Consider the following 20,988-nt stretch of genomic DNA (forward strand, 5'->3'; position numbering starts at 1 on the left):
GAAATCACCTGTGGACTTGCTCCCAGGGAAGCTGAAACAGCTCTACCCCCACTTGAAGGTCCACCCCAGTTAAACAGGTTGGCTTGAAACTTGGTCGAGTGACTCTCTGCACGTTGCTCTCCTGAGGGCACACAAACGTGCTGCTGCCATCAGGGGACATGCACGAGCCCATCTCTACCTCCTTCTGACCAAAGGGCTGCAAGGGGCCAGCCCGTGCCAAGTGCTGTCACAAAACGGATCACCAGAGAAGGGGTGGACTGACCTCATTGTGCCATGCTGCACTTGCTTTACTTGCCTGAAGGAGCTTCAGTAGCTCCACAAACCCAGTGACGCTGGTCCTACAGGAGTCACTTGTGGGTCAGATGCTGAAGACAGCTCAGGAGGCGCTGACAAAGCCCCTTTGACAGGCCACCGCCAAGCCAGATCCCAGCACGCCTCCCCCGTAGGTAAACCAAGAAGTTACACAAACACAAGCTCCCTGTTACCCAGCTCTCAAAAGTAATTTCAGATCAGAAACAGTCCAAAAGCCAATTTTAGAAAGTACCAGTTTATTTGAGGGAAAAAAAAAAAATCAGTAACAGTGGAAAATCCCCAAGAGCAATTACACAAGAGAATCTAAATAACCCGAGAAGCAGACACAGCTCCTGCCTTCCTGGTAGTGCTGTCCACAGGCAGTGAAATCCTCCCTCTCCTTCCCAGTCCACAGTGAACTCTTGCGCAGTTTTTACAGCCTCCCAGCGCCTGCAGTTTCCCCGAACACGCTTGTACTGGGACAAAGTGAGTGAGTCAACCTGGAGGAGGACCCTTGGGAAGAGCTCTCTCGCAGCGATGGCTCCATACACGGCTCCCCTGTGTTCCCCACTTCACCTGCCCGGCTCCCAGGAGCAGCTGCCGCTGGCTGAGGCTGAAGTTTTTTCTATCGCCTCAAGCCTACAACAACGCCTCAGTAAGGAGGTTTTGGGAGCCGAGGAGGTTTCTGAACAGCCTTCGCAACCGTCTGGTTTTGTGCTGCCTACTCAGTTACTCAGTTTGAGGACCCACACTCAGATTTTGTCTTAAACCACACCAGACTCCAAGAGCTGCAGGAGGACACGACTTGCACAAAGTATTCTGTCACCTTCCTGAAACAGAGGCGTGGGACACGCACGTTACCCTTGGCTCTAGGAGCGCTGGGGGAATTGGTCTAAGTCTCAGCAGAGGTAGGAGCTATGCACATGGTCTATTAAGACAGACCCACCGCAGGAGGGTCAGAGCTAGCCATCTATGTAAGCTCAGGGCTCCCAGCTGGGAGATGCCGCCGTGGCAGACTTGGAGCTACCAAAGCCAGCCTTCCGCAAGAGGCAGGTACTCGGCACCGTACCGCAGGGGACTGCAGCACAGCCAGCCCCCAAAACTAAAAGTTATTTTCTCCATACTGCGAGCTTCCAGTGCTTGCTTCAAACAGCAACCGCAGATGGGGATCTCTGCTCCGGCTCAGACATCAAACACAGCACATCACCGACCACGGCCTGCTTCCAGGCTCGGCCCGGGACACGGCGACAGAGCCCCCGGGCTCCGGCTGCCCCCAGCTGCCTTCCCGCACCCAAGCCCACTGGTGCTCCAGACACGGCACTGGACAAACAGCAGACAAACGAGACCAGGTCTCTTACACACAGTGAGGCTGCTGGAGAATTAACTCCAGCCCTTTCACTCTTAACTGTATACCTCTCCATAAAATATATAATATATAGCTCTATATGACCGATTATAATATATTACAGTGAATATATTATATTACAGGCTAGAAATACTCTCTTCTTTTCCCTACTTCAATCATACTATGAATCCAATTTTGCATACAGATTAATCCTAGAAGTTATTGCCTTGAATTTTTAATTAAAAATCACAGAATAAAGCTTAAATAGTTTTCACAGAGACGCATTATATTAGTGTTTTACATAAAAAGGATAAAAGTTACCAAATGAGAAGAGCAGCCATTTCAGAAACTATAAATAATTCTATTTTTTGAAAAAAAAATCAAATCCTAAAAAAGTTACGGGAAAACCATAAATATCTTCACCCTCTACAGTAGCTGCTATAGAACTAGAAGAAACCTGTAACACACTGTAGCTAACTGCTTCAGTTCAGAATATGAATCATATAAAACAAACATCTCCAGAGAAATGCCTGGCCAAAGGAAACACAAAGGGATTGAAAAAATAAATCTGAGGAAATTAAAAAAGTAGATTTTTTTTATTATTTCAAAACAATTTCTACAAACTTTATATAAACATTAGGTTATTTTCTTTAAAGTTTTGTTATAAAAAAGTCCTACAAGCGATTGTTAAAAAAGGTAAGAGACTGAAGGCAAGGAAAGGGTGTCATCATAGCCAAACAAAACTGGCTGTCCTGATTTCATGGACTAATGACCCTTGCCCAGGGCAACAGGAAGAGACAGAAATCTCCTGGGGAAGACATTCCCATAGGCCCTTTATGGCATTCAGGGATTTTGAGCCTCTATGGGCCTTTTACTCCCTGATAAGGCAACATCATCTGTAGTGTAAGAGATTCATAAATAGTTCTCCACAAAAATGCTTCACACATCAACAGCCTGCTGCAAGACATTTATCAGCAAGGTTTATAAAAAAGCCATCTTCCATAGAAGCAGCCAATCTGAGCACAGCACACTGGATGCAAACACATGGTGTTTGCTTCTGTACAGTCTGTTTTGTGTTTATATACCCTCTACAAAACCAAGCAGAGAATTTGGCATCTTTATTCTTTTTACACTAGCTTTAGAAAAATACACTGAGGTTTTTTTTTCAGACTCTTTGTATTTCATTGGGCCCTTGTTAGCTGAGTGGGATGGGAAGGGTCACGTAGGAAGTTTGTTTTTTCTCTAAATCGCTTTGAAATTCAATCCAAAAAAAGCATTTGTTCAGCACATCTCATCTGAGGGCACAGTGTTTCCATACAGTCTGTTTGTCCCTTGATGGGCACAAGGTGCTGCTGAACTTTAAGCATAGAACTCATTTGTAGGGGCTTTCTTGTAGATCGGTTTCTTCCCAAGGTCATAACTGCCTTCGTCCTTTTTCTTCATGCGATAGACTAAGAGGAGGATCAGGAAGACAGCAAACAGGAGCCCCACCGCTCCTCCTGCAATGAGAGCTGGGGAGGAAAAGAAGAGCACGGAATAAGGCTAAACTCCTGGACAACTCCAAACCATCAGCTGCATCTCAAAACCTGCTTCAGGAGCACCAGCCCCAGAACTGCCTCCAGAGTCGGTGTTGTCCACGTGCCTGTCACCATACGTGCTGGCATTTGCAGCGACAGCAGATGTTGCTGGGAAAGGCCAGAAGTTGCTTTCAACCCAACCACAGAATAATCACATGTTCCACGTTAACCAGTTTGTGTTAATCTTCCGGTTTAGCGCAAGAAAAAAAAAATTTGACAAAAACCATCCTCCTTTTGTGGAGACAAAACAAAAAACCCACCCAAAAAGCCCCACCACAACCCACAAACAGCATCAACTCCAGGAAAATGGTATAGCTCCGCTTTGAAGGTTTTGCTGACTACTTGTGTGAGCACACTCTGGGGACTCTGTATTTCAATTAAACAGCAACACCGCATCACCCCCACCACCTCCCTCCAAAAAACACCCCAACAACCAAAAACCACAAACCCACAGAAAAACACCAATATTTTCCTCTCTCCTCACACCAAGGGTGGCCATAAGACTTCAGTGAAGTTTATCCTTCACTGTGACACCTATTCATTGCACTAAATCTTTGTTAGGTGGCTTTGCAATTCACTCTTCCAGTCACTCCTCTGCAGATCAGCAAGATGTGCCGAGGTTTGTACTCAAGACCATCAGGCCAAGTGCTTGATGAAGCATGCCTTGAGACAGACCCATCCCACATGCTGAGGGGAAGCCAGTCACTTGGTTTTGCTCTAGACAGAGGTACTTAGATTCACAACACTTGACTAAGTGTTCAGATCCCTTAGAGGGGTTGTTTGGTTCCTGTCAAGGCTCAGAAAAGGCAGGACTTGGGCAGAGGTTAGAAGGGAAACACCTGCATTTGATATGAAAGCCTATGATGTCACTGATTTATGGTTAGATATGCCTCTTGTTGAGGTAGTATCTGGGTGCAGAGCAGCTGCCACATGACTTGTGTGGCACTTAAGCCAACAGTCAGCTGGCAGGCTCAAAACCAAGCTGTTTACTACCCCAGCAAGGCAAGCAGTAGGCTCTTCTGCTGTTTAAGGACCCGAAGGCAGAAGTGACCCTGCTACAGGCAGTCACAGAGGTAATGCATCTCACTCCTGTTGCCAGCAGGGAACTGCTCCCCAGAGAAACAGGGAACAACACAAGTCATTTTTATTTACAGTATTAATGATTTATCAGGACAAGGTGAGTATTACCTGTAAGGACTTCTGTTCTTTCAAAGATGCTGCTGTTGGCTGTGCTTGCCATGGAGATCTTGTTGGACAGGTTCTCTTCAACAGGTACAGCTTTGTCTGGAATGATTTCATTGTCCACCATTGTGTTTTTCTTCTCACCTTCTATCTTTCTCTCAGTATCTCCAGGGATATAGTTGTCAGATATCTACAGAATATAGACAAACCACACCCATTAGTAAAGTAGCACCCAGCCTACCTACAATTGAAAGCAGGAGGGTGTGCAGGGAAAAGAAAGTTTGCTTAGTGCATTACGAGTACACTGTTCCTGCTCATGCAGGTAGATTCCTCTTGATGCCATGTCTTGCAGGGGGAAGGGTATTTAGAAAGCTTAACAGGCAGACCAGAGTAGCTACGTGTTACTTAAAACATGCAGAGGTAACACCTACCAAAGGAGTATCCATGGTGGTCAGATACATGGCATCTTCAGAGTCTGAGTAGTCTGCAGAGAGAAGAAAAAAAAAAGTAAAAAAAGTAGAAGAGGACACTAAGTTTTCCTCTTATTACACGTCATTTTTCCAGAACTCAAACACTTCCCGCAATACCAGCAACTGTGGTCAAACTAGGACTCTCGTTTTCTGCTGACTACAATTTCTTCTTATCTACTAGTATTTTCGCCACTTCATGGTTTTGATTGCACAAGCCCATGAGATGTAATCTTAAAACCAACACCCCTCGCATGGGAGGGGTCTTCAGCTGGATCCATTGGCCCCTGCTGCCGATCATCAGGAGCTGCCCTGCAGAGCAGGTCTGCTACAGCTTGCTAAACTAATGCCAACGGAGGGCAATGCTCTCACCACCCATCCCTAAAGGATAGTTCGCCAACCCTCTGGTTACCAGATCTGCCCAAACATGTCAGGCACCGATTTCAGCACTTGTTCTTTCCCTTTTAGAGAACAAATGTTCACATAAAGGGGACATGGAGCTACAGAAACTGGTTTGGGCAGGGAGCTTTGCATGTCACAGAGTTCACCTGAACACCAGTTAGTCCTTTACCTTGTTTGGCCTCAGCTGAGATACTAACTTTAAGACTTTTAACACTACCTCAGCAATAGATTTTTTTTTTAAATTATTATTTTTATTTAAGTTTCTCAGTTCTTTGGAGTTCAACGGGAAAGAGATCCAGCCAGTGCAATGCCTTTTCACTTGCAGTAAGACAAGCTTGGCTGGACTCTGTCTGTCCTCCCAAGTGATTCAACATCACAGTACAACCACTTTCACTGTTCTTATCTGTGAGTGACTACGATTCACACAGCTTTCTCATCTCCACCTGACACTGCAGTTCCCCCTGGAGCTCTGGCTGTGCACTTAGCCCATCACTCATGGGCTGGTGCTGGAAGAAATTTCACAGCATCAACTGAGGGAGATCCATTTTTCCCCTTCCCTAACTTACCTCCAGACCCAGATGCATCATCTACATCTAACCCATCAGAAGTAACATGAGGCCTGAATTCGCCAATGTCTTCATCATCTGGCAAGGCTCCAGAGGCAGGGTAGTCAAGCCATCGAGCGTCCATGGTCTCGGTTTCTCTCACCTGTAAACGGGGGTGGAGAAGCGTTAAGTATCAGGCAACTCCTCAAAAACATTTCATAAAAGGTCAGGAGTTCAGAGCCTGTGCTCAGCACATTGCTTCCATCAGAAGAATACTAAATGCTGAACTTCCTCTCTACCAAAAGCATTATCTTCATCAGCCTGGAAATAGCTGAATTCCCCTAGAATTTCGCAGAACAGAAGTGAGCCAGCCTGGGAGGGGAATTTCCTGAGGGCTACAGATTCAGGAGGTTCACTTGAACCCGCAGGGTGAAAATAACACCACAGGATCTTGGTCAGGGGTTTGTAGCAAAAGCATTCGGAAAAGCAATACCTTCAGTCTGTGATAAGGGGGGATTTGGAAGGACTTGCTGTTCCCAGAGAAAAAGCCTAGCACCTATAGGTCAGTTTTTAGCATAGCACCAAAGCCTCACGCCAAGGCAATTTGTTGCCACTTGTATTGAGAACAAACCTATTTTATCACCCAAGGGTGAAAAACTGGTATGTCAGTTCAGCTGAACTGCAGTGCAATATAGCGCGATGTTCAAGAGCACTTGCTATCAGTAATGACTCGCCTGGAGGAAGAGCTTCCCCTGCCTCACCTCTTTAAACACACGTAAACAAACAAGTCAGTAAAATGAAGTCCTCGATCCTATAGCCGGATGACTGCACTTACAGACACATTAGCAAAATGGCAGAAGAGCCTCCCGGAGAATCAGCTGTTTGGCCACAATGGCAATTTACACACCAGAGCTCGTTTGCACTTGGACCTTCAAGGAGTCACAAGCCCAAACCTCCTGCCCTCACCAAGGTTATGCCATTTTTCCAGAACTATTTCGCCTCACGCCACAGCCCTGGGGCCAGCCCCAGCGAGGGTACCACAGGTATGAGCTCTTGGGTTGCTCAACACCAGCCCACAGATTCCAGCAGCTCCAGATGCTTCCACAGCCATGAAGTCATCACATGGCAGGGGACTTGACCCCTTCCCCCTATGGCCAGAAGCACAATGTAGATGGATGGGTCCCATAGCCAGGGGCTAAGCTGTCAACATTTTTTCATACTGTCCCCACAGCAGTCTTTCTGGAAAGTCTTTCTGAAGGGTTTATCTACCCAGGAGAGCATTTTTAAAACACCCCTTTACTCCACAGTCCTGCACATCTGAGGGCTCTTCCTGATGTACAGGTTTTCCACAAGCTACACCCTCACAGGGGGTGAAGATCAGAGATTGGTGGGGACAGTGAGAGCTGGGTGGCACCACCTGAGCCCCAGGACTTGCTGCTTCATCGGGGCAGCAGCAAGAGCCCAGGCAGCTGGGATCAGCCTTCCTGCTCACCCAGGCAAGGCCCATCCTACAGCCTGGTGGTGACACCAGCTGATGAATTACATCCGCTATTGATCTCAGAAGTGAAGGCCAACAATCAGCCACAAGCCATGTGTCAGCTTCCTCTGCCCACAGCCACAGCCCTGCATCCAGCCCAGACTTCCCTGCCCATTAGCATACTGGTTTTGCCACAAACAAGGCCTTGTGGTCAGGACAAGATGTTTCTCATTTTGCATAAGAAGCAGTGGCTACTAGATGCGCTTTTCATTAGCTTATTGAGGCATCTTTGGTTTCCCCAGCAACTCTGCTGGAGGACAACCAAATGAACAGCCTAGCACGAAGTGCTGAGGCCAGCTCTCCTCCTAGACCCTCTGTCTCTGCTCTGCCCAAGCCTGGCACTAGGTGATGGGAAGGGGGCTGGGGAGGAAGGCCAGCTGGGAAGAAATCCCATCCCGGCCTGGAACCAGGCATTCCTAACGATATGGATCACTCGCTGCAAGGCAAATTCATTTCAAGATACGTGAAACTCCAAAGCCAGACCTGCAATGGAAACTGCTGCCAGCGTGCAGTAGCTGTTCCCAGAACAGCTTCTGGCCATTTCATGAAGGGGCAGGAAGAGCCCAATCCTGCCTGAGCTAGGGCACCAGGGCTGGGGGGCACGTTCGCTGCAGATCTGTGTAACCCGGCTGCTGTGCCAGGGCAGATCAATGCTGGCAAGAGCCCTGTGCCGAGCCGCACCCCTGTGCCAGCTCACGCCGTACTTCATTATGAATCATGGCCAGCTAATGTCCTAATGAGGGCAGCTCAAGAAAACCTGTGCTTAAACCACTGAGTGGCTGGACAGCAGGCTGGCCTTATCAGATCAGCCCAGCTGTGAGCAAAGCAGTGGCAGCCAGCCACAGTGATTAGTACATACTGTGGAACGCACCAGGTTTAGCTATCAGAAAACCCTATTTAAATCAGGACAGACAGTGTTTACAAGCCAGAGGACATAACAAGGAAATTACTGACTCACAAGCGTAAATAAGATTATATGGGAGCGTTCCCTGAACTCACTCTGCATCATCCTCTTGAGCAAGGACAGGGAAGTTCCTGGAAGCCACGAGAGCTGCTCAGAACCATATGGGAAAACTTTTCTTGGGGGCAGCAAGCCTCATTTTACAGATTCACCTGCCAGGGAACTTAGAGGGCTGCAGGGCACCTCCACACTCGCCCTCCAGGTTTCAAGCCATGCTCTCCTAGGGAGCAAGCTCCTACTGGGAGTTGGAACATGGGCAGCCCGGGAAGAGTTAACACTGGAGTGGCTCACAGGGCAGGTCTGGAGCAGGCACATTCCTCACATACACACCTTTAAGAGGGCACACAGGCACTTTCACAGAATTAAAAGCAAGGGCTTTAGGCTTCCCAAGTGCCACATACAGAGCTCGTGGAGTACTGCTTAAAGAATGCATCCCTTTCCAAGAGGATTCAGTCCTCCCTACAGCTCCACTGCCAGGCAAAGAGGCACCACGGAAGATGCCTGCGCGTCCTCTCAGCTTGCAGGCTGCAGCCAAGAGGAAAAAGCCAGGAGACTGCTGCAGGACAACGTGCAGCCCTTGCCAAGTCGTCTCTGGCCACATTCAGCTTAACACCTTCTGCAACTGCCAACTGGAGAAGGGCACCAGCACTGCTCAGAGTCTGCTTTCCACCACCTGTTATCCCAGCACTGGAGCCAGGCCAGGGACTTGCTGGGAGAGTTGGACTGGGCGGCTGCACAACCCCACCTCGCCTCGGCAGCTGAAGTCAAACACTGCTATTAATATGCTCCTCTCTAGGAGAGGTCTGTATGGAAATCAACCTTTTCTGCAGGGGTCTAGTTCCAGGGTTTCTTCCTCATGTTAAGCAGCTTTATCCCCAGTAAGCAGCAAGGGAGATTAACCAAAGTGCTGGGCACCAGAAGCTTTTCCTGCCTGCCAGTGGCAAAAAAAATAAGTTTATTCCCTGCCAGACAACCAGCACGTCAGGCACGTGAACTATGAGCGTCATTCCTGGAAAAGCCGGGCACAGAGGTCTCGTGTTTGAGCCTGAGACAGGCTGCACTGCTGGATGAAGCCAGACACTGTTTGCTCAGTTCAGGCACAGGAATCGCACCCCAGGCAGGGGCTGGCAGCCCTGCTGTGCTCCATCCCTAGCCCACGCCACTCCTTTTTGTGCTTCTGGGGCCTTCGCTTACAGGCCCAGCATACCACTAGTCTCTTCTCAAAGCAAGAACATTTATTTGTTGAGGCACCAAGCAAAGTTTCTGTCCAATGTGTGAATTTCCCCAGCCGCTGACTAGTTCCGGGAAATAACAAACCCGGGCAGCTTGCCTGCCCCAGCCCACACGTCCTCACCACAGCCTTTGCAAACCCTTTCAAAAAAACCCCAAATGGTGTTTTGGGGCAGAGACAAAGTTTTCCAGACATGGAACTGGCTTTTACGGCTGTCCCTTGTCTCTGATCAAACACACCAGAGTTCATCAAAAGCTTCTTTGAAGGGTCACAGCCAACAAGCTGCAGAGGGAGTCAGACCTGCAGAGACTTGGGCATCCAAAGCGCAGGGAGCTCTTTATCAAGTTTATAACTTTGGCATGGAGACCCAACACTCGTTCCTGCCCCTGTGTCTCCCTCCCCAGCACTGTGTACACAAATCTAGGAGTAAACAGGAACAAGGTGAAAGTCAATCTTTCCTAGACAAAAGCACACAGAGCTGGGCCAGCCTGGGAGGTGGCAGAAGAGAGGGAAGAGGTGCAGACATATTAACTCTTTGTAGGTGGCATGAACAGATACAATGCACATCTAGATCAGCTTAACAAGAAAGGGCTCCTGGCCTCAGAGCCTGGTTATTAAGAGATCATTCTTGCAAAACCACCAGCCTGGCCCTTGCACTGTCCTGCATCATGAACCGAAGAGCACCAGATCCAAGGCGGCCTTTCCATTGCGAGGATGCCAAGCTCTCTAAACCACCCAGCCCAAGACAGGGGATTTCCATACAGTTCACTTCCACCAAGCTCTTGCACAAGCACACAAATCAGGAAGGTTTTAAAGCTCACACAAAGCATGCAAAGAGCGGGGGTTAGGAGCTGAGCTCACCCCCTCGAAGCACGCTAGCCCCCCAAAAGCAGGAAAGCAGAGGAGCCATGCAGTGCTGGAAACAGGCTGGCTCAGATCAGTGCGAGTCAGCCAAATGGAGCTGACCTCCAAGGGAGGTAGGCGTGCAGCAAGGTAATAGGCAAAGACAGCTCAGCTCTATCTTCCCATCTTAATAAGCATTAGAAGAAAGTTATTGGAAGTGACATGAGCTTCCGGCAGAGGCAGATCCTGCCAAACTATTAAGGGAAGGGTCTATATTTCCCCCCCAAAACACCCTTTACTTGCTCCCCTCCCTCCATGCTCCAGCTCTGTGCAGGGGAAAAAAAAAAAGTCACTTTTGCCCTGAGAGCAAAACAAATAGCAGTATTCCAAACTATGTCACACCTAACTCCTTCAACACATCAGCCACAGTTAAAGAAAAAAATCCACTTGTGCCAACTCCTTGTGCCCACACTTGGAGGGTACCGTTCTACCTCTCATTCCTGGTCAGTCTGTCCCACATAATTCGCAGCACACATGGCCTGCACTGGCCTCTGTGCCGAGGGACAGAAGTTAAGCAGCTCCCATCCAGGCACACGTGTGTACTCAGTTGCATGACAGGCTCCCCCCAAGGCTTCCAGACATGGTTAAACACTACTGTGCCTTTGCTCAACACTCTTCAAGCAGTCCTAGAGCAGGACCACAGGCACAATGGCTTTGGGCAAAGCCAGCCTTGCCCATCTCCTCTGACAGCCACCATACAAGTGCACTCCCATCACAGTGAGCCACAAAGGTAAATCTGTAACACCTCTGACGACTAAGGCGGAAATCAGAGACAGAAGTACAGGCCAGGGCTGGCAAGTAGCTCCTGGCTTGCAGCAGGGGATAGCGCTGCATCTCCAGTACCCCAGATCAGTTATTGCATGCTATCTCTTTGTGCCTCTTACCAAAGGGGGGAAAAAAATATTTTTTTTTTAACTGTGCTCAGTAATACTGGCAAGTCTTGCTTAATAAGATAGAGCCAGAGCAACACATAGGCTGACAAACTGTTCAGCTAGTAAAAGTGTCACTCATTCAAGGTGACTTAAGAGAAGCATCCCCAGTCCCTGTCCAACCAGGCATCTGTCTCCCTGCAGCCACATAACCAGTCCTGTGTGCCCACACGCTACGTGGGGGCAGAGGTGCAGCAATGCACGTCCAGCCCTAACACAGCCTCGGCCTGGGTCACTCCCCCACCTGCCCCCACTCCCTGTGTGATTCTTTAAGCTGTGTCGCCGCAAGCAGCTCTCCTGGGGGCTCATGCAGCAGCAGAGGCATAATCCCAGTGACAAACTGTAATCCTGGGCTCTGGAGAGCAACCCGCTGTCACCGGTGCCTCTGCTGCAGTAGGGATAAATCCTCCCAGGCTCTGCTTGCTCAAAATAGGCTTCCCTACACTTGCAAAGTCAAACCTCAGTTACCTTTTAACTTGCATGCGTTTGCTTACACACAGCCTGCTCTCTTCAGACCACACCGTATACGCGTGCCTTTCAGGCTTTGCCTTAGAAGCAAGCAGGAGGAGGACGGAGAGATTACAAAGGAATGAATTCTTGTTTGACTGCTCTTGCCTGATTATCAACCAAGAGCAAAGCCATAAAGATCGAGTCCTTTGCCACACAGGCACATGCTGGGATCTGTTTACTGCAACGGTGGCAAAATAGCTGCTCTAAATACTCAATGCCCAGCTCCAGAGACCTACAGAGATGAGCGGGAAGGAGAGGACTGCTCCCCCCTCCAGCTAGAGATAAAGCTCAGCAGGCAGCTGCAGATGGCTGTGTGTCAATCACTTGCCCTGAAGCAAATAAAGATAAGGTTCAGAGGAAAACTGCAGGAGGGAAAAGCAGGAGTTCTCATGTGACTCCAGAGGAAAACAACTGCTATAGAGACATTTCACACCCCTGAAAGGTTCTCCCGGACACGGGCAGTGATACACACCTAGTTCATAAAAAGACTGTATTTTTTATGGTATTTACAAACCTGATCACAGGCATTTTATACACTTCACTGCCCAGGGCTCAGTTCAGAAGTTGGAGAAATCTATGCAAGGTTCAAAAAGGAATTCAGTTTTTCCGGCTCATGACTCAGAGTTGCCCTACTCTATATCAGAAGGCTCCTATTGCATCCTTGTCTGGGGAAGAAAAAAAAAAAAGATATAAAGGCCCCAGCAAAGCAGCTTTTCCATCAAGGCTGATTTCTCATGCTAATACTTCAGGCTTGGGATATTTCACATATCGTATTTCCCCATCATGCCGGGGAGCGGCCTGCCCTCACTGCCCTCTCCTAGAATACAGCTACACCCCAGTACTTCCCTGGACACGCACACAAACAGAATTTCCAGCAAGAAACATGTGACATGCATTTTCGGGATCTTTATGCTCCCTCATGCCAGACTGTTAGCAAAATTAAGCCAGGCAGACACCCAACTTCAAAGGGTGCCTTTCCTAGCTGGCTCACCATGCAGCTAATCTCAGCTTGTTTGTACAGTCAAGATTCCCAATGCTGCGCCCTACAAATGCTTCCCTTCCCACAATCCACTTTAATCTAATCAGCAGTAGTAGCCCAAAGATTTAGGTTTAGCCCAGGCGGTAGAGCTCTGCCAGCACAGTTATGCTATTTAAAGTTTTGCTCTGTTGGCAAAGCTACCAGCAAAAAATTGTAGAAGAGGAAGTTATCAGCACAAAAGCACTCAAGACAGCATGGCTGTACCACTCTGCTATCAGGCTATACCCGTGTAAGCATTTATACAAACAAACATTTCAACAGCAGGGATTTTCCTAGTTCACTACAGCAGCAGAGGCTGGGCTTTCGGTGCATGGGGGGGGGGGGGGGGGGGGGTTGGCTTTGGTTTTTAATAAGAGATATTCCCGACTTGTGCAGAGGTTGCCTTGGCTTGAGCCCAGAAAGCAGCAGACCCAGCATGTGCTATCGGGGATAACGCAGCTGTACTTTAGGAAACCTGTCACTCCCAGGAGCATTTTCCTCTCTCGAAGAGCTCCAGACTCCCAGCCAGGCTTCCTCCTCTCTCCAAGCAGGGAGTGAACAGCTGGCAGCAGTCTTCCAGCCATCCCTGACCACATCTCTGCACCCACACTGTCACAGCCAGGAGCAGGGGGACCCAGCTATTGGTTTGGTCACTCCTTCCTTGGCTCTGCAGAGCCTGCACTCAGCTGGACTAGCAAGTCGTTTAGTAACCAACACGCAAGACCAGGTCCTCGCACTCAGCCTCGGGAGATTCAGAAGTAGTGCCAAGAACAGCCCTCACATAAATAGTCTCCTGCAAGATCCTGGCTTCAGGGTCTGCTCTGCTGCACACTGTGGATTTGTAACAAATATTTATCTTGCTGGGGAACAGAGTCTTCCAGGCAAAAGCTCCTGACATCAGTAAGGACTATATTTCCATTTGGGGGAGAGTAGAAGTTTCTCTGTTTTTAAGGGGGGACACTAGTCCACAAAAGACGCTTCTGCCACCCTCCTAGCACCACACTGGCCAGGATCCGTCCCTCCACCTACAAGTCCCAGTCCTCTCCAGGCCAGCACAGTAGCACCACCAGGCACCCTCCTCCCAGACATGCTCTTCTCAGCCACCTCACCTTATGCACTGAGACTTCTGGCTACTGTACCATGAAGCCATTTTGGTTGCAAGTCCAAGGCTGGCACTTTCACAGTCATTAATGAACATTAACTTTTCTTTTTATTGCTGTAGTTTGACTGTAATGGCAGCTAAAGGGCAGGAGGCAGGGTTAGCCTCGCAGCAAGGTAAGTGGGGCAAGGCCACATCGCTTTGTATTCATGTTTTACAGCAGACAGCAGCACAGTTTTAGTTGGACTGTGCTGGAGACACCTTTTCCCCTTAGAGCAACATCAGAAGAGAGAAATCCTTCCCATGGCAGGCTTTGCTTTCCCTGACAGAACACAATTTGTTTAAGCAAGAAGAAACCTTGTTTTTGCTTGACATCACACTAGCTGCTTGGGTAACAGTGTTACAGGTCTCCCAGTCTCCTTCCCACCCCAAGGAGTGTCTCTCTGAGATTTTAATTAACTGCTTTGATTTTTAAGCTATCCCAATAATTTGTCTAACAGCAGCCTCTTGGCATTTTATAAGCAGTCTCAGCCTCAAAGGATTTAAGGATAAAATTGATAACAGTGCATACTTACAGCAAAAATAAGACTTTTACAAGCGTATTTTAAGTCAGCCAGCCTTTAGAAATTGAGAGGGACACAGCTATATCTTGTGTGTTTTCCCCTCCTACGCTGACATTTTCTCCAGATTCAAAATTAAGTATTTAACCCCATCTTTTGAGACTTTCCACTCCTTTAGCTTGCTTTGAATGCTTTCAGTCATTTCAGACAATACTGCTGCTTTCCTCTCTCCCGCATACAACTCTCATTTCCAAATGTATCTGTCTGAAAACGCAGCAACCACGGAGCTGCCAGAGCAAGCTAGTGGCTGCTCAAGACAAGGCCATTTTCTGATCTACCTTTGCCATCACCAACTCAGCTACTGGCAGCAGCCGTATGTCAGAGCCCAATAGCTTTTTTGCCCACCATAGGCATAACCCAAAGCAGATCAGACAAGAGGCAGCAGCGAAGGTGCCTCTGCCAAGCAGCGCTAGTTTTGTTTGTCACCCCTTTTCTAACCTCATAAGAAGAGATCCCCTCTGTGCTGCAGTGCCTCGGAAGTCCGAGTCATTGCTTTGGGTAAGGGGCCAGGGCCGTTACTCAGAGAGTGACAGCAGAGCTGTGAGGCCAGGCAAGTGCCAGAAACCCTGAGTCAGAGCATGGCTGCTGAGAGTCAGGGCTGACGGATACACAGCAGAGCTGGTCAGAAGCAGCAGCATTTACTGGTCAACTTCAGGCACACGCTTAAAGACAAAAAAAACCAGAAGTCTGAACTAACCTATGATAAGAGCTTTTGTAGGATCTTTTATGGACCCTCGGTGCAGTAGGTTATTACAAGTTAAACTCTGTAACTAGGCTGCCCTGACTATTCATAGCCACCAAGCCCAGTCTCATCACAAGAGCCTCATTCTAGTGCAAATCATTTGAATCCTTAATCTAAAGCATTTGCATTCCACCGCGTCTCAAACAAACAGCCACACATGCTCCACAACAGCAGCCCGGAGGTCAGGCGTGTGCAGGGTTTGTCCCCACCGGTTTTGTAGTGCTTCAACTGCATTATCGTCTAGTTTGAGGCTGCAAAAGCAGCACAGCCCTGCTGTTGTTACAGGGCATAAAGGAACAAGCTGTACTGAGTGGAGAGGAAGAATGCAGCTGCAAGGATCTAAGAGCAGGCTGAAGCGGATAAATGTTAACTCAAGAGCAAGGAAGCGTTTTGAAGGATGGATGCTCCGCTTTGTCTAGCCAAAGTGATAGCTGGGGATTTCTGTGGGATCAGCGAGCCACAATAACTTAATCAAGTAATCTTACAAGTCAACTTAAGTCATTTACACTGCAGACCATAGAACCACAGTTATCCTGCCTCCCTTCTTGGTATGGTTACAATTAATGAATTTTTTTTTTAAAAAAGTTAAAGACAAAGTCTATCTGAGGGAGAACAACTTCACATGCACAAAATGCAACACAACCTAGTCTTAACTTACAGCCAAATGGAATCAGGCAGCCAGCACATTTTCAACAGAGCATTTACCAGCACCAGAGTCAGAAGGGAGGGAGAAGTAGCTTCAAGAGTTGTGCTGAAGTCTGCATGACGAGCAGCCAGCCAGAATGCCTCCTCTCCATCATCACTCAAAGTCAAATTAGCAGCTTCCAGCTTGTGGTGGAAGTGGGACACAAGTATATCAAGAAGGCAGTAAGCCACCCCAGGAAAACCATGGCAAGGTCACATTAGGCTCCACTTCGGGCAGCAAATGGCCTCCCCACCCCAACCATTCAAACAGCTCAAGGCAACAGTAAAGCCATTAAGGGAGGCTTGGAGGGGAGGGGAGAGGGGAAGAACTTAAGAAAAAAAACATTTTCACTGTTGTTGGACTGGATACAGGCCTTTGCAGGACCTCCAAGTGCCAAGGCTTTGGGAGACAATAGAAGGGGCAGGAAAGAGAGCAATCGCTTGGCTAACAGCCTGAACTTCCTAGAGTGAATGAGTCTCTGGTATCGTGAGTCTGAAAAGTACCAAGTTCAGCCCCAATCTGCCTCTTGCATAAGCTGTTTGGAAAACTGAACCACAAGAAAGTGCTCTCCAGCGTAGGAGCTGGCAGGCACTTAGGACAGATGAGAACTGGGCAGCAGCACTGATTCCCTGGCTGTGCCCCAAGCACTGGGGGGGTGACTGCTCCCACCCTGGGGGTACCTCCACATCCAGTACAGACAAGGTGCTGGGCTGCAGCAGGACCGTGCACCCCTGAACTCCCACCCCAGGAGTTGTCCATGGAGTTCCACAAGGTACAAGGTGCTAGAGAGGCTATTTCTTTCTACACCTTACAGGCGTTTCATCCCGACAACCAGCTCTAGGTTTGGCTACCAGAAGTCAGGGGCTCCTTCCCTTCGGGACTAAGGGACATCACCTTAGACTCTGTTAGTTTTGCTGCTCTGTGTTTTAGGGAGGCTGCAGCAAAGCAAGGATTTGCTCTACATGTTCAGCTGCCCCGTGAGTTTGCCAAGTCAGAAGGTAAAGTAAAACGTGCAGATAGCAGTGTCTTGATTTGATTGGGAGGGACAGATGAGAAACTGGGCAAAGAGCAGAAAGAACAGGCCTCGGGGATCAATGGCAGCAGGACAAGCCAAACCGGTTTTAACATTAATAATGCTGCACTACTTTCCAAACACAGCTATCATCAACAAGACACCAGCTTTGCCAATCAGGAGGCCTCCAAGCATGATTGCTTTAAACCAGCAAACAGAGCCCACAAACAGCACAAAGCCTCCCCCCTCTCCCCGAGCCAGCAGCTTCTGGGTTGGATTTCTGCTTGTCTACGCTGCTAGGGATGCACAAACGATGCGGTGCTGCAAGCAGACTTTTTCTGCATACTTCAAGGCAGAAAAGTAGGACAGCTGCAACAAACTTGCAGCCCATTAGCACTGCTACGGCCCTGCCGAGCTCAGGGCTCTCGGAGCCCTTCTGCAGCTCAAACATCAGAGCAGCAAACGCCTGAAGCTGGCAGATCCCTCTGCGGGGGGGGGCGGGGGGGAGCGCCCCTTGCGTCCCTCCTGTGCTGCCAGGGGCACTTTTAGATGCTAAAAGCGCAGGGAGAGCCCAACAATGCTACTCTGCCCAAGCAAGGCAGACGTCAAGTCCTTCCTCAACTCCACTGATCCCAGTGTCTTGGCTGCACTGGTGGTTTTCTGCCCAGCCCCAGCTGCAGGCCCCTAAAGCATCTTCTGCATAACGCCACCCTTGCACAGCACAAGCAGAGGGGAGCATCCTGCCCACACCGCCTTTGCGTTCTAAAGCGCCCAACCGCAGAGGGCCGGGGACCACGGGGAAACATCAGGCTTCAGCTCCAGCCTCCCCCCACCCCACAGAAACCAGACGATGCTCTCGCACAAAGCTGCCGTAACACAACCCACCCACAGCCTACACCAACGTCACACTTCGGCACTGCAGTAAAATTCCCCACCCTCTTACACATCCAAGATTGCTTCACACAGAGAAATCCCATCTACACCAGAGATCCACGCAAGGAGAAAGGAGCCAAGGCATTTTTGTTTGTACAGGCTTGGGGAAATATTCAAGCACCAAATCACTCTCAAAACCCATGCTCTTACATAAGCACAGAAATACAGTCCCCATCTTGTTAAGAAACAGCTACCCGTCTTCACCCTGCCCGCACAGAAAAACCAAAAGCCACATGCTGTGCAGCCCTGCACGTTTTGGCAGTGCTATTACAAAAAAAAATAATATAGGAGGAGCGCCAGCAGAACTTTCCCAAACAGTGTGTGATCCTCGTCTCCTCCCCAGCAGCCTGTAACCCAAACAATTTGTTTGGATAAGGCTTTATAGCAGGCCAGTGTTACTTCTCAAGCATACACTCCATCTTAGGTAGCTTAAAAGATACAGACAAATACTCCGTCCAAGTTCTATATAAGGATTTACAGAATACATCTGTGCAAAATTTGTTGTCTTTGCAGAAATCCAATGCTTGCAGACCACTCAATTCTCCAGGGTCACCAAGTTGCATTTCATACCAAACATGGTCAATGGAACTTCCAGATGCTGTCTATCCCAAAGGTTTGCCCTACTAGTTTTGGCCAGCTCTCAAACGAGCAATTCGCATGCTTAATAGCAGGGATAAAGACACCAGATTAGAGTAAAGTGGATTTGGGCTGGTTGGTTTTAGCAGAGAGTAGCTGACAATTGCTACAGATGCTCTCTGTGGGAGTTTCCTACTCTACAACCAGCAACCCCCCAACCCCGTGTCCCTATTATAGAGCAACTGAGCAGCAGAGTCTTATTAGTTCCAATCTGCCCACTCAGCCTTCAGTCCAGAGCCAAGCAGCGTGGACAATTAAACCTAGTTTTGAGAACCCCCGATCTCCTGCAGTTACCTTAATTTCAGCTGCTTTCAGACTAGCAGAGGAATCTGCCCTGACCACACTATCAGCAAACTGTATACACACACACAAACCCAAACAAACAGCAGGGAAGGCAGAATCCCAAAATCTCTGCTTCACCACGAAGATCCCACATGTGCCCATCTTGAAGCATCCAAACCGTTTCACCTCATTATATATTTAAGAGGCTCTTAAACCCTCCGTGGCAATGCATCACTTTTCACTCCCCTGTGGAAGTGAGGAAGGTTTGATACACACAGGCACAACACACCAGCACAACCAAACCCAGGTAAGAGTGGGAAGCCAGCGCTGCACGTGTCTGACCCATCACACATTCACAGTAAAAGAGGGGTTAAATGACTTGAGTCCAGGACCAGCAGTTGGAGATCAAAGTTGTAATGGAGAGCAGTTCATTTCTATCACCTACCCCTGTACCGCTTTGATTTCCCCAGCCCTGATTACAGAAGAGCAAGACGAGGAAGAAGAAGAATCAAGAAAAGAAGCAAGACCCCCCCTCACCAGGGCATGGGGGCAGACAGGTGAGAGGCGGCACAGCCGCCGGGCAGGCAGGGACAGGGCGACAGGTCTACACGGGCACGGCTGGGCCAGGACAACGCTGCTTTGGCATCAAACGGAGGAAGCAGCGCCACAGCCAGGAAGGCGCAGGGGAACCGGAGGAGGGAGGGGGAACGGCCCCGTTGCCATTAACCCGCTTTGCCCCCCCTTCCCCGGAGACGGACAAATGGCCGGGGGCAGATCCCTGGGGGGCAGCGGTGCCATTAGCTCTCAGGCTACCGACCAGCGGCCGAGACCCACGGCCCGGCGGGGAGCAGCCGGGTTACCCACCCCCCGGCACCGGGAGCGCCCTTTCCCCACCGGGGCGCGCAGGCGGGGGGACACCCTCTGCTCCGCTCCCCGGAGCCCGGCGGGACTCACCGACTCGGCGGCGGCGACTCGCAGGAGGAGGCCGAGCAGCAGGGCGGCGCGGAGCGCCGGCGGAACGCGGGGCAGCGGCATGGCTCGGTGGGGCGGTACGGCACGGCACGGTACTGCGCGATGCGGTTCGGCAGAACGAGCTGTGGGCGCCTCTCGCCGCCGCCGCGCTTATAGGGACGGCGCAGCCCCGCGGGGGCGGAGCGTCGATGCCGCCCGCCCCCCTCGGGGAAAGCCCACGGCCCCGCCCCGCATCCCCGTATGGCGGCGGGTTGCCGGGGGGCTGCCCCGCACCGGCACTGGCTGCCGGGGGGACTGCGGGCTGCCGGGGGGCTGCCCCGCACCGGCACGGGCAGCTCCGGTCTCGCCGCGGGAGGCCGGGCACCGGGCGGCTCGGCCGGGCCGATTCCCGAAGCGGTTCAGCCCCACTGCGGAGCCCGGGCCCGGCTGGGGCTGTGCGGGGCCTGCGCTGGTGGGGATGTGCCCCCCTGAGAGCCGGCGGGGCGGGGGGCACTTACTGATGGGGAGAGGGAAGGGGTTGGGGAGGGGAAAAAAGGGGGGAAAGGGGGGGAAAAAAGGGGGGGGGGAAGGGGGGAAGAGGAGCGGGAAGAGGGGAAAAGGAGGGGGGAGGAAAAAGGAAGGGGGAAAGAAGGGGGAAAAAGGGGGAAGGGGGAAAGAAGGGGGGAAGGGGAGAAAAATGGGAAGGGGGACAAAGAGGGGGAAGGAGGAAAACGGGAAGGGAGGGAAAAGGGGGGAAAAAAGGGGGGGAAGGGGGAGAAAAAGGGGGGACAGAAGGGAAGGGGGGGGGAAGGAGAAAGGGAAAGGGGGGGAGAAGAGAAAGGGAAAGGGGGGGAGAAGAGAAAGGGAAAGTGGGGGGGAAGTGGGCACACAGCATCCGCTTTTGCAGCATTCCACAAGTGACAGTCTGACATTTACAGAAAACCGAGAAGGACTCTGCGACTCGCGGCATGTCATCACCGCGGTTATCAGGCAGGGTGTTGCATCACAGTTCTTGTTGAAGATGGAAAGCGAAACTGCTCCGTCTGTTTTCTCTGTAAGTGGCAAGTGCAAAAAACCCACACAGATAAAGAAGGGAAAAAACCTGAAGGCACAGTTTAACTATTTCAATT

General features: G+C 50.1%; 1 protein-coding gene across 1 annotated transcript; it reads right to left on the reverse strand.

Moving 5' to 3' along the window:
• Positions 1–531: 531 nt before the first annotated feature.
• SDC4 (syndecan 4) lies at positions 532–19,996 on the reverse strand. Its single transcript, XM_074888227.1, has 5 exons — positions 19,862–19,996; positions 5,831–5,972; positions 4,827–4,879; positions 4,402–4,585; positions 532–3,147 (listed from the first exon to the last, which is right to left on the reverse strand). Exons 1-5 carry the CDS (start codon positions 19,940–19,942, stop codon positions 2,996–2,998), a joined length of 612 nt encoding a protein of 203 aa, XP_074744328.1. The 5' UTR covers positions 19,943–19,996; the 3' UTR covers positions 532–2,995.
• Positions 19,997–20,988: the final 992 nt, after the last annotated feature.

This window comes from Strix uralensis, chromosome 18 (genome assembly GCF_047716275.1).
Source record: "Strix uralensis isolate ZFMK-TIS-50842 chromosome 18, bStrUra1, whole genome shotgun sequence".
Classification (NCBI taxonomy): Eukaryota; Metazoa; Chordata; class Aves; order Strigiformes; family Strigidae; genus Strix; species Strix uralensis.